Raw genomic sequence first — 12,802 nt, 5'->3', positions numbered from 1 at the left:
ATGGAGATGTCGGAGAAGGTAGCGGTAGTGGTAATAATGATGATGATGATGCTGATGATGATGATGATGATGATGATGAGGAGGAGGCGGAGGAGAGGGAGGAGGACGACGACGATAATACCAACGACAACAACGATGACAGAAACATAACATGAAAAGTTGGTCGTTGATGATGACAATCACGATGATGATAATTATAATGATTACTGAAAGCGTGATTCATTATGAAAAAAAAAGTTAATCACAGAGTGATCAACGTATTAAACAGCAGTTGATACCAAATGGCATTTTACAGTGAAACCATGACGTCAGACAGGCGACATGACGTGGTGCTGAGTACACAGAGTGGTGGCGGTGTGGATCAGAGCAGGTCCAGGTCATAGCAGCCGTGAGCTCCCATACAGTAACAGAGTTCACGGCCTCTGTCCCACCGGACGGTCACATAGCCTTGTGCTCCCCGTGAAGGGATCTCCGTCACGGTGCCCGGTCCTCCCCCGTCCTGCACACAGTACACACTGCTCACTGCTCTGTTGGGTCACACGTGGGAGTGGTGGGGGTGGTGGGGGTGGATGGGATATGGAGAAGTTCGGGTGGCAGGTTTAAGTGATGGGGTAGCGAAAGGATAACAAAGACAAACATGATGATCACAATCCAGGGTTCGACACTAGCGGGGGCGGGGGGCGGGGGGCGGAACGCCCCAGAGTTTTGTGTTCCGCCCCAAACATTGCCGAAGCTTGGGGCCCACTCCGCCCCAGGATAAATTCCAACTGACAATGACAAACCGAAAATTCCAATGCCAGAGCCAATCACTAAAAATCGCCAGTCAAAGTCGTCACTGAAATTTGCGTTACGATCAATGCCGCAGAAAAAAATCATTGAAATCGTCGAAGGACAATGCCGCAAGGGAAATAGCTCCCAGATTGTGCTCTTTAGCATGAGAGATAAGTATCGCCTTCAAATGCCAAACGCAAAATGTGGCGACACATCCCTGGTGTAAAAAGACATGGAAATGAAGATGAAGAACAGGGTGGAGAGAAACGAAAAAAGGAGACCGATGCAGCCAAAAGCGTGAAGCGCTGTCGTAATTTCAATGTCAAATGGTTGAAAGAATTTCCCTGGCTTCAGTACGATGAAGAAAAACAGACAATGCATTGCCGCACGTGAATACTGAGAGTGGGCCCCAGATTTTTGTTTTCCGCCCCAGCAATTTCCATCTCTGGGGCCAGTGTGGCCCCAGGCCAAATAAGTTAGTGTCGACCCCTGCAATCATGTCCCAAATAGGTCCCAACTACCTCAGAGGACGTTAAACCCCCAAAGTCAGTCAAACCACAGCTCCTTGGGAGGGGGGCGGGGAGATGGCGGGGAAAGGACATTTTGGGAGAATAAGAAGGGGGGGAGGGGGGTGGGGGGCTGATGGTGGCGCGAAAAGAGAAAAGATAGATCACTTCTTTGTCAGACGAAAGTTGTGATGGAAGGAATAGAAAAGGAATAACAGAAGGGCGAGGTGGAGGTTCGGAACAAGACGGGGAATGGGAGAGGAGGTAACTCATGGAAAAACACAAAATGATCAAGAAGAGCAAAAGAACTGCTTAGGCCTAAAAAAAAAAATAGGTGTGGTTACGGTAACCCGACCTACCCTATTTTTAGGGGCCGACCCTATAACTTTTTATTACATTTGTCAAAAAAAAAAAAAAAAAAAAAAAAAAAAAAAACGAGTGCAGAAAACGCAATGAAAGCGAACTCGCCCGAGTCGCACACTTATTTTCCTGTCAAGTAGGTTTAATTTGTACACATTAGAAAAAAAAGTTTAAAAAAAAAAAGTGATTGCCTACCTTCCTACCCTATTTTTTTTGGCTATGTTACCGTAACCACACCTATTTTTTTTTTTTGCCTTACCGCTCTGTGCCAATACTAGTGGGGGGGGGGGGGGGTATGAGGGGAACGGAGGAGCAGGCGGGGTGGAGAAGAAAAGCGGAGGGAGGGGTTGGGGGTGTTTTAGGGGCTGGCTGACGGACAAAACGAGAACGGACATGAGGGGCGTTCCTATGATAATCCTCACCACAATTGTGTCCTTCACACCCATCCCTTTCTCCCTCAGCTTTAGGTTTGTTGCCACTTCTGTTTGGACGACAGAATCAGGGTTTAGGTGAGACAGACAGCACAGGAACACCAGCACTTACCTTATTACCACACCCGCCTCTGTCCCAGTCCGGTCCCCGTCTGACCCTGTCCCCCACCTTCAGGACTGCTGCCAGGTCTGCTCTCCTTGGTTTGGCTCTAGCTGTTTGTCCTGTCAACACACACACACAAACACACACACACACACACACACACACACACACACACACACATACACACACATACACACACACACACACCCCACACACACTCACACACTCACACACACACACACACACACACACACACACACAAATACACACACAAACACACACACACAAACACACACACACACACACACACACACACACAAACACACAAACACACACACACACACAAACAGACACACAGACACACAGACACTCATGATTGTAATGTAGATAATGTGGTCAAATAAACGGATAAAGATGGACATTGATGATAGTGACAGACATACCAAGCGAAACTATACACAGAAATCAACCAACCAAAGGAACCTGTCTTTGCTGCATAAGTTAAGCGGAAACATCTTTCTGACACGATTGACCGAACCTAACCCTAACCCTAACCCTAACGTCGTGCGCTGACTGTGCACCATGTTCATTACCTGAAGATGGGGTGGTCGTTGTGGCAGTCGCTGATGGTGATGCTGATGTCTGCTGATGTGGCTGTTGTATATCTCCTGTAAGAAACAATTACAGTGTTAGACACTCAATGGACCCTGTAAATATCATCATAAACAATAAATTTATCATTATCACCTTCAGTCTAAAAAAGCAACAACATCAGCAACAACAACAAAGAGATAACCATGACGAAGAGTATTTGATGATCAATTCACCATGACAACTGATCCACTCAATTGATGGAGCTACTATAGTGACGTCCTCATTATTTAGAACTCGTAAAAGTGCCACATGAAAGCAGAGAGCGGAAAAGAACGACATCGTGTCATTAGACTACGACGCATAACGAAGTATTATTGAGTACACGCTCTCCTCATAAGCTGGATGCTGTGATCAGACAGTGATGTACAGTATTGGCGTTAACCGGATATTAACGGTATTTTACTAATTGAAATGAGAAAATACCGGGACAAAAATGGCTGCCGGTATGACCTACCGGTTGATGTTTGCACTACCGGATTTTTTCACTCGTAAAACAACAAAACAGTACTCAGAGTTGGACTCTTACTGGTTCCAATGACCAGCCTACCGGTTTTTGTGTGTGGACTGTTTGCATCGTAACAATCCGCGTACCGTTTGAAAATATACTAGCACCATCACTGATGTAAAACAAAGTATGATTACGTAATGCTGTCCATGTATGTCGCCCTATATCACGTCCCAGGACCGACAAGGAAAGCTACAGCAGGAGCACGTTACCTAGTTCAGACAGATCTGATTTCAGACGGGTCAGTAGCTGGCTGTCAAATACGATGTCACCGACATCCTTGACCTTGGCGGTCGTTCCACTCTCTGACTCAAGGTCGTCCAGACGTAACTTCAGCTGCTTCAGCATCTGCAGGAGTGCGTCATCAGGGGCTGATGTCACCAGGTGATCGATGTTACCAGAGTTTGACGTGATCGCTGCCCGCGCTTTCTCCATGTCAGCAAATGACGTCATTGTAGCATCTTCTTCTTTCTGAATGAGGTCATGGACCTGCTGACGTCGCTTCTCACAACACTGCTCAATGTCATCAAAGACGTCATCCGCCTTCTTGTGCATGCCCTTGAACTTCTCTTTGGCAACCTTCATCTGAAACAATACGACGTGTCACAAAATACAGCTATGGATGAACAACCTTAACCGGCACGGTTGGCCTACTGGTAAGGCGTCCGCCCGTGATCGGGAGGTCGTGGGTTCGAACCCCGGCCGGGTCATACCTAAGACTTGGCAATCTAGTGGCTGCTCCGCCTGGCGTCTGACATTATGGGTTAGTGCTAGGATTGGTTGGTCCGGTGTCAGAATAATATGTGGGTGAGACATGAAGCCTGTGCTGCGACTTCTGTCTTGGGTGTGGCGCACGTTATATGTCAAAGCAGCACTGCCCTGATATGGCCCTTCGTGGTCGGCTGGGCGTTAAGCAAAACAAAAAATGAACAACCCTCATCTGAAACAATATGACGTGTCACAAAATACAGGTATGGATGAACAACCTTCATCTGAAACAATATGACGTGTCACAAAATGCAGGTAGGGATGAACAACGTTCATCTCAAACAATACGTGTCACAAAATGCAGGTAGGGATGGACAACCTTAATCTGAAACAATATGAAGTGTCACAAAATGCAGGTAGGGATGAACAACCTTCATCTGAAACAAGATGATGTGTCACAAAATGCAGGTAGGATGAACAACCTTCATCTGAAACAATATGAGGTGTCACTATATGCAGGTATGAATGAACAACCTTCATCTGAAACAATATGATGTTTCACAAAATACAGGTAGCGATGAACAACCCTAGCTTACAGTACTATTTAAAGTTAACGTTCTGGACTGGTGATTACATGTTGTCTTTGTTGTTGCATTAACAATATTTATAAATATTTAAAAAAAATCGACTGACAGTTTATGTGGGCCATAAGGGCCGCACGGTTGCTTGCGCTTAGAGACGCATTACCATGATTGTGCTTACACAGACAGCACGCGCGGAAAGGGGGGGGGGGGCGGGAAGGGACAGGTCGTACTGAACAGGACCTACACAATGACGGAGAACACACACACCTGTTTTGCCAGTCCTGCTGCTATCTCCTTCAGTCTCTGTGACTGTTGTGTCAGCTCTGTCCTCTTCTCTCTCGCCACGTCTGTGATGGCCTTCACGTCTGGGCAGCTGCGGTGATTGGTTGTAGCACACAGCATGCAAATGAGCTCTTGGTGGGCGGAGCAGTAGAGTTCAGCCGGCCTATTGGAGTGGTTGTTACATGTTGCCTGGTGGTTTGCAGCCAATCGCTTGGCAGTTAGTTTATTGAGCTGTTCCAGGGTGTGGTCCCTAGTTCCAGGAAGTGTCTGGTGATAGCTGGTGCATGCCTTGCACAGTTTGATACTGCATGCAAAGCAGTATGACGTTGCTGTGACGTTGTTTTCACACATGGCACAGATATGTGAACCAGTTAGTACATTGTGACTTTCCACCAGAGCTGCGGTGGCGAAGTCGGTAGGGAGCGAGTCAACCATGGTGACAAGCTGACCTTGACCTTGCTGTGTGGAGGAGAGAATGGGGGCTCTGCAGAGGGGGCAACCCCCCTGTCCCCCTTCCTTCTGTAGCCAGGACAGAACACAGTCACGGCACGCTAGGTGGTTGCAAGGCAGCAGTTTGGGGTTGGTGAAATCGTCATGGCAGACTGGACACTCTATGTCTGCGCTTGTCACACCGGCCATGATACACTCTCAGGATTCCCAACTTTCCTGCAAACTTGAACTGATTTTCAACAGTGGAAAAGCTGAAGAAGTACAGGACGGGGTAAATATAGTAACGCCAAGTGTACACTGTACAATACAACTAAACTAGATTACAAAATGCTTTGCGTTTGGTACTGTTCTAATATCAAATAAACAAACAAATACACAAATAAACAAACAAACACACAAACAAACAAACAAACACACACACAAACAAACAAATAAATTACAGAACACTATGGGGGTCCTTTACGTCTTCACAGATACTAATATCTATTAGGGACATGAAAATAGGTAATGTGTAAGGGGTGGGGGGGGGGAGGGAAGGAGCAAGGGAGGGAGGATGTCGGAGCGGGTAAGAGTGGTGATAAAAGTGTATTAAAAGATTTCGGTTCGTTTCTTCGTTTCTGTGTATATTGTCTTCAAACGCGTTTTTGGGGAAGGGTTTGTTTTTTGTTTAAAAGAAAACGTTTATTTCGAAAAAGAATACTTTTTAAAGAGATAAAACTTTCAGTTCCACTTTATAAAACCAAAGGTTAACAAAGTTGATCAAGCTTGATACAGAGAGAAAATAAGAACCAGTATATACAGTACGCACGTCTTGTTATATTTACATTTTAAAAGGCTATGCCACAGTGACACAACGAACATTCATACACACAAATATGTATATCTACATTTACTGGCAAGCCAGGCACTCCGCCTACGCCCCGACCGTCAGCCAATGGCGCAGCTGGCATGGGTGCCTGTGCCAGGAATAACTTAAAAGCTCGGTGAGGCACCGAGTACATATATTACGGACATCTAAAAGTACTCCTGTTTTGCATTTGGAGTATTTTCAAAGAAACTTGGTGTATTTTCGGAAACATTGAGCCGTGTACTCCACACTTTTGAACATCGATGATTCCAACATGCTTGGCGCGCGACCGTTGCACCTTTAAATGAAGTTTACCAATTCCTTTAAAATAAATATTTCTTTTAATTTTTAATGACAAAAGCTGTAATCATTGATAAAATGCAGAGTTATGAAGTTATTTTAATCAGAAAAAACAAATTCTGGTCGTATTTGATTTCCACTGACCGCGTGCACTTATCGTATTTTAGATAATCAAGCGTACAAAATACGGCGAAATCGTATGGGTTCCCAGGTCTAAAATATACACGCAAGACAAAAAAGGAAATACACAGAAGGAAATTCTCCAAAGAAGTACAGACAATATGTAGACCGCAAACACACCACATAATAATACACACACCACACAATAATACACACACCCCACAATAATACAAACACACCACACAATAATACAAACACCACACAATAATACAAACACTACACAATAATACAAACACACCACACAATGATACACACACCACACAATAATACAAACACCACACAGTAATACACCCACCACACAATAATACAAACACACCACACAATGATACACACACCACACAATAATACAAACACCACACAGTAATACACCCACCACACAATAATACAAACACACACACAACACAATAATACACACATCACACAATAAAACACATACCACACAATAATACACACATAGTACAGACTGCGTACACTATGTACAGAAGAACACACACCATACAAACACACACACATACACAAGTTAAAGAAAAATACTGGACCCATTCTACCCGTCCACCATTTAGTGAGTTATACTGGACTTTCAAATGTAATTCCCTAATCTATTGAATTTTTCATGGCTCAGATGAACCTTTTGCTTTTGAACCTCATTTAGGTAAGCTAGAAACGTTGATTTCTCGGGAAACTGCAGCTTGGAAACCTTCTTACTTTTCGAAGAATGCATTGAAACCGAAAGTAGGAAATGACAGCATAACTGAACTAATTTCTCCTTTCAAAAAGTTTGCAGAGCTACATAACACAGCGATCTGCCCTTCAGTATACACATGTCTTTTTCAATACACCACTGCACAGGTAACACCAATCTTGCCTTTCGTTCCTCTGACCTACATTCAAGTAGCTGACATTCTCTTCAGTGCAGTCATACCGAGCGTTCTACCGCTGACAACTGACGGCACACAGTGACACACACAATACACAGACCAGCGCTGTCGTTTCGATAGTTCCACACACACACACACAGACACACACACACAAATCATCATCATCATTCACTGAACACTGTCCAGACTGTGTGGTCAAAAGACAGAAAGGGTTACCTGTCAGGTGTCAGCAGGGATGGTTTGATTTGCTCGCTGCGCTCAACACAACACGAAGTATCGTCAATGCGGAAGTGGGTGGTTGATCCATGGGAGGTAACTCTGTGCAGTCGTGTTGCTCTGTGATTATCTGCGGCTGTAGTTCCACAGGCGCCAGACACAGCGAGAGAAGCTTCGTTCTGTTCTTCTGTCTTATGGGCGGTCTGTCTGCATAGCGCAGGGTAGGGTGCTGTGTGTGTGTGTGTGTGTGTGTGTGTGTGTGTGTGTGTTTGTGTGTTTGTGAGTGTGTGTGTGCGTGCGCGTGTGTGTGTACTATGTGTGTGTGTGTGTATATGTGTGTCAGGCATGGGAATTGAAAATTGTAAAAAAGGCTGAAAATGTATAACTGAAGACGCGAAGGGTCAAGTTGACGGCGCCTAGCCTTACTAGAGGGGTCTCCCCCCCCCCCCCCCCCCCCCGGGGAAAAAATTTCTTCAAAGAACCCAGATGGTGCAATCTGGTGTCATCTGAGCTCCAAGTTTGCCATTAAATTCTGGTTTTAGAATCACAGTTTTTAGTACCAATTTTTGCTTTTTTGAAGAAAAAAAATATATATATATACATGTGGTTTAAATTTGTTAAAAAATTGATCTGTTGAGACAAACAGGAAAATGTAACTTATAGACAATCTGTGCAATCTGGTTTACTTTCAAACATAAAAGTTCAAGTAACTGAGGCGGGCGGTAGCAGTGCGTTTCTTTCCTGAGGCAGTCCTTGCGGCCTCAATGGTGGATCGTTCTTAGATCTGTTAGATTTGTGATATGTGTCAGTTAAAGTTTTGAAAGGGATCGAGTATCCTTAAATGAAATATCTTAATAGATGTAAGGGTTGTGTCCTTTGAATAACTGTGTTAGCATGTACTCGGATTTATTATATTGATGACTATATTTTTAGATATGATTTTAGGGAATTCATTTATCTTTATCCATGTAACCTGTGATTACTCCTGTCAAATTGGTGCTAAAAGAACAACCAGTCCGTTTTGAACTGTCTGGTTGGTGTACACATGTAAATAGGCCCAGTGAAATTGAACACTTTATCTGTACATATGTATCATGATATAATATGCGTGTGGAAGGAGTGTGAAGTTTGGATGCATACACCATAACAAAATCCTGTGCTTTGCATTTGGTAAATAAACTGTTTGACTTGACTTGACTTGACTTGTGAACAAAGTACGGAAAGTTTTCGCGGGCTTTTGCGCAAAGGCAAAAGTAACCGGTGCTTTTTTTGTGTGCCTCCCCCCTTTAATTTTTTGGCGGACACTTTTGCTTTTTCGGCGGAACAACAAAAAAAATCGGCGGAAATCCGCCGTTCGGCGGACAATTCTCATGCCTGGTGTGTTTGTGAGTGTGTGTGTCTGTGTGTGTGTGTATGTGCGTGCGCGTGTGTGTGTATATGCGTGTGTGTGTGTGCGTATGTGTGTGTGTGTGTGTGTATGTGTGTGTGTGTGACCAGGGTCAACTCAGTGATTGGAAGCGCTCGGTGTGACGAACACTCACGTTCTTGAAGTGTTTGCTAAACACATGACACGTCTGTAGCTTCTCTCGCCTTGCCTTATTTAGATAAATTACTTTTTCTGTGAAGGACAAACGACGATTTTAAATGTTTATGTGTAAGATGATAGACTCGATGATGGTCTGTTACCTATTGCTTACACCCGTTACTTCTCATCGCGAACCGCAGTCCATGAAACTGTGGTGTAATTGTATTAAATCTAACAGGTGTAGACCATGAAACTGTGGTGTAATTGTATTAAATCTAACAGGTGTGGACCATGAAACTGTGGTGTAATTGTATTAAATCTAACAGGTGCAAGATTGCAACACGTATCTTATGGAGTCAGATTCAAAGTTGCAGCTGTCGTTTGTTCTTTGTCGAAAAACATATTTCATAGGACAGCTCTTTCATTGTTTTGATTATCAATATTTGCTACGTCCGGTCCAGGAGAATGCTTTTCAGAATTGTGTCGTTAAGGTCAATGTATTAGCATGAACATCAAATAGCCTGGTTTAAGTCATAAAAAAACAATTCTACCAAGTATAGATATTTTACATATTAAAATAGTTGCACTACCTATAAGTTGTATTCACTCACTTTACTATCTCGTAACGTTTTACGGTAATACACCAGAAAAAGAAATCAGACTTTTGTTATTCACCTCACGTACGCTTCATGTCTCACTTCTCAATCTGTCATCCATCCATCAACCCATCCATCCACCCATCTATCCATCAATTCATTCTTCATTTGCACTATTCAGCCACTGATTATTTGTTTATTTTATTTCATCAGACACACCAAGATTGGTTTTCAACAATACTATTGTCATATTTTACTATCTATTCGTCAAAACTAGAATTGTTGCCTTTCAGAATATTAAGAACAAAGTTGAACAAAATATAAACACAGATTACACACACGCAATGAGCATGCTTGCACAGTGATGTTACACAATATCGAATAACATTTAATAAAAAAAATACTTTAGAAGATTAACCAGCACCATGATAATATAATCATGAAAAATTACTTCAACATGTTAATTTTATAACCACGATCTCTATTGTCTAAGACTGACAAGCCGTTTCCACAGCGACAACACAAAACATCGGATAGAAATCATTATTATACTTTGAAAGATTAACCAGCACCATAATAAAACTATCATGAAAATATCAGTTCAACGTTTTAATTCCATTTTTACGAACTCCATTGCCAAAGACTGGCAAGCCGTTCCGACAGCGATAGCAGAAACTTCGGATATAAATCACAAAGTAAATAAACAGCAGCTTAAAAATAGAACCGCGCAAATACAAATTCAATATCTTATCCCAAATCATAACATACACTTTCGAAGACTTTTCAGCATCCCCAAAAGAATCACTGGAATGTCAGCTAGTACAACTATCCAGCCCTGAAAGTCCAACAAATGGTGTACTCGCCTTTGGCTTGTGATTCTGAGAATGTACTAGCCAGAGAGCAAACTTTACTAGCCAAACCAACAATTTGTTTCAGCAACTTTACTCGCATTTTGCGAGTAGATGATCATTTCTACTCGCCAGTTACATGTTTCTACTCGCCATGGCGAGTAAAATACTCGCCACTTTCAGGCCTGCTATCTTTAGCATTCAGACGTCATACTCTGTACTCTACAGTCATTGCTAGCACTCTCCAAGCAAACTAGCAATACAGTCTTGCTACGATAAATAAGACAAAGAGGCGGTACATGGTACATGAACATACAACATCAGCAGAAGCCTCAGCAGAAAAACACACGATTTGAACGTGCATACACAATACAACTATTCTTGGTATAATGATAACAGGAGGAATGGATCTCCCCCCTTTCCCTGTCGCGATATAACCTTCGTGGTTGAAAACGACGTTAAACACCAAATAAAGAAAGAAGAAAGAAAGGAGGAATGGAGATTTCGGAGAAGGTAGCGGTAGTGGTAATAATGATGATGATGCAGATGATGAGGATGATGCTGATGATGATGACGATGCTGCTAATGATGATGATGATGATGCTGATGATGATGATGATGTGATGCTAATGATGATAACGATGCTGCTAATGATGATGATGAGGAGGAGGACGACGACAACAATAATAACAACGACAACAACGATGACAGACACATAACATGAAAAGTTGGTCGTTGATGATGACGATCACGATGATGATAATTATAATGATTACTGAAAGCGTGATTCATAATGAAAAAAAAAGTTAATCACAGAGTGTTCAACGTATTAAACAGCAGTTGATACCAAATGGCATTTTACAGTGAAACCATGACGTCAGACAGGCGACATGACGTGGTGCAGAGTACACAGAGTGGTGGCGGTGTGGATCAGGCCAGGTCCAGGTCATAGCGGCCCCGAGCTCCCATACAGTAATTGTATGAAAGGCCATGGTCCCACCGGACGTCCACCCAGCCTTGTGCTCCCCGTGAAGGGATCACCGTCACGGTGCCCGGTCCTCCCCCGTCCTGCACACAGTACACACTGCTCACTGCTCTGTTGGGTCACACGTGGGGGTGGTGGGGGCGGGAGGGATATGGAGGAGTTCGGGTGGCAGGTTTAAGTGATGGGGTAGCGAAAGGATAACAGAGACCAACATGATGATCACAATCATGTCCCAAATAGGTCCCAACTACCTCAGAGGACGTTAAAGACTTACTGGGGCAGTAGACAATTATGCATGGAATCAGTCACTATACACTAATACAATACTAATTTCAAGAAACAAAATTAATATTCGCCACGGATCACCCGTTATCGGCATTGAAAGTTGGACAAATTTACCTGTAATCAATTCCAAGGAAAGATAATGAACGTTTTACAGCATGACTTACGTCCCTTTTCTTGTGACGTATGAGATATGAGTTAAAACGGCGACCTACGTGATTTTAGACTGTGAAGATGAGTTTGAAGAGAATGATAGTGGGTCTAGTTTTAGTTCCACATCGAGTTTCGAGGCCCGGGACGAATGTTCATGGGCAGAAGAATCATGTGAAGTGATTGGGTTTAACTTTGAGCCTTCCACCGACGAGGAAAGTGACGAGGAAGACCCGACACAAGACATTCGTCGGCTGCTTTCCACAGATTGATAAGGATTGACTGATTGAGTGATCGAGTGATTAATGATACGTTTTTAGCATCAATATATACTACCTAATTGTGTTCATTAACTTTCCGTTTATAACTGGACGTTGTAGGCACACACACTGACACACCGAGCACACACACCGTGCACACACACACACACTGACACACCGGGCATACACACACACTGACACACACTGACACACCGGGCACACACACACACACACACACACACACACACACACACACACACACACACACACACACACACACACACACAAACACTCACGTATACACAAACAAACACTCACGTATACACACAAAAAACACTACTCACACACACTGACTCAATACACATCTATGCTCACACGCAG

The 12,802-nt window shown here is 43.4% G+C and overlaps 2 protein-coding genes and 1 long non-coding RNA gene across 3 annotated transcripts in view; 1 reads left to right on the top strand and 2 right to left on the bottom strand.

Annotated features, from left to right (window-relative positions):
• The window catches only part of LOC138976492 (transcription intermediary factor 1-beta-like), a 98,886-nt gene that overhangs the window by 39,630 nt on the left and 46,454 nt on the right, over window positions 1-12,802 (bottom strand). The gene's annotated exons all lie outside the window — the stretch shown is intronic.
• On the bottom strand, window positions 362-7,924 carry LOC138976951 (transcription intermediary factor 1-beta-like). Its single transcript, XM_070349845.1, has 6 exons — window positions 7,776-7,924; window positions 4,890-5,583; window positions 3,543-3,915; window positions 2,765-2,839; window positions 2,181-2,290; window positions 362-499 (listed from the first exon to the last, which is right to left on the bottom strand). The coding sequence occupies exons 2-6, from the start codon at window positions 5,541-5,543 to the stop codon at window positions 362-364; spliced, it is 1,350 nt and encodes a 449-aa protein (XP_070205946.1). The 5' UTR covers window positions 5,544-5,583; window positions 7,776-7,924.
• The window catches only part of LOC138976510 (uncharacterized), a 445,777-nt gene continuing 441,488 nt past the window's right edge, over window positions 8,514-12,802 (top strand). The window contains exon 1 of the long non-coding RNA XR_011459041.1: window positions 8,514-8,945. This is a non-coding gene — a long non-coding RNA (uncharacterized lncRNA). The remainder of the gene's footprint in view (window positions 8,946-12,802) is intronic.

Source organism: Littorina saxatilis, linkage group LG9 (genome assembly GCF_037325665.1).
Source record: "Littorina saxatilis isolate snail1 linkage group LG9, US_GU_Lsax_2.0, whole genome shotgun sequence".
Classification (NCBI taxonomy): domain Eukaryota; kingdom Metazoa; phylum Mollusca; class Gastropoda; order Littorinimorpha; family Littorinidae; genus Littorina; species Littorina saxatilis.
The sequence above is the reverse complement of the archived record's forward strand: the minus strand, read 5'-3'. Positions and strand labels throughout refer to the sequence as shown.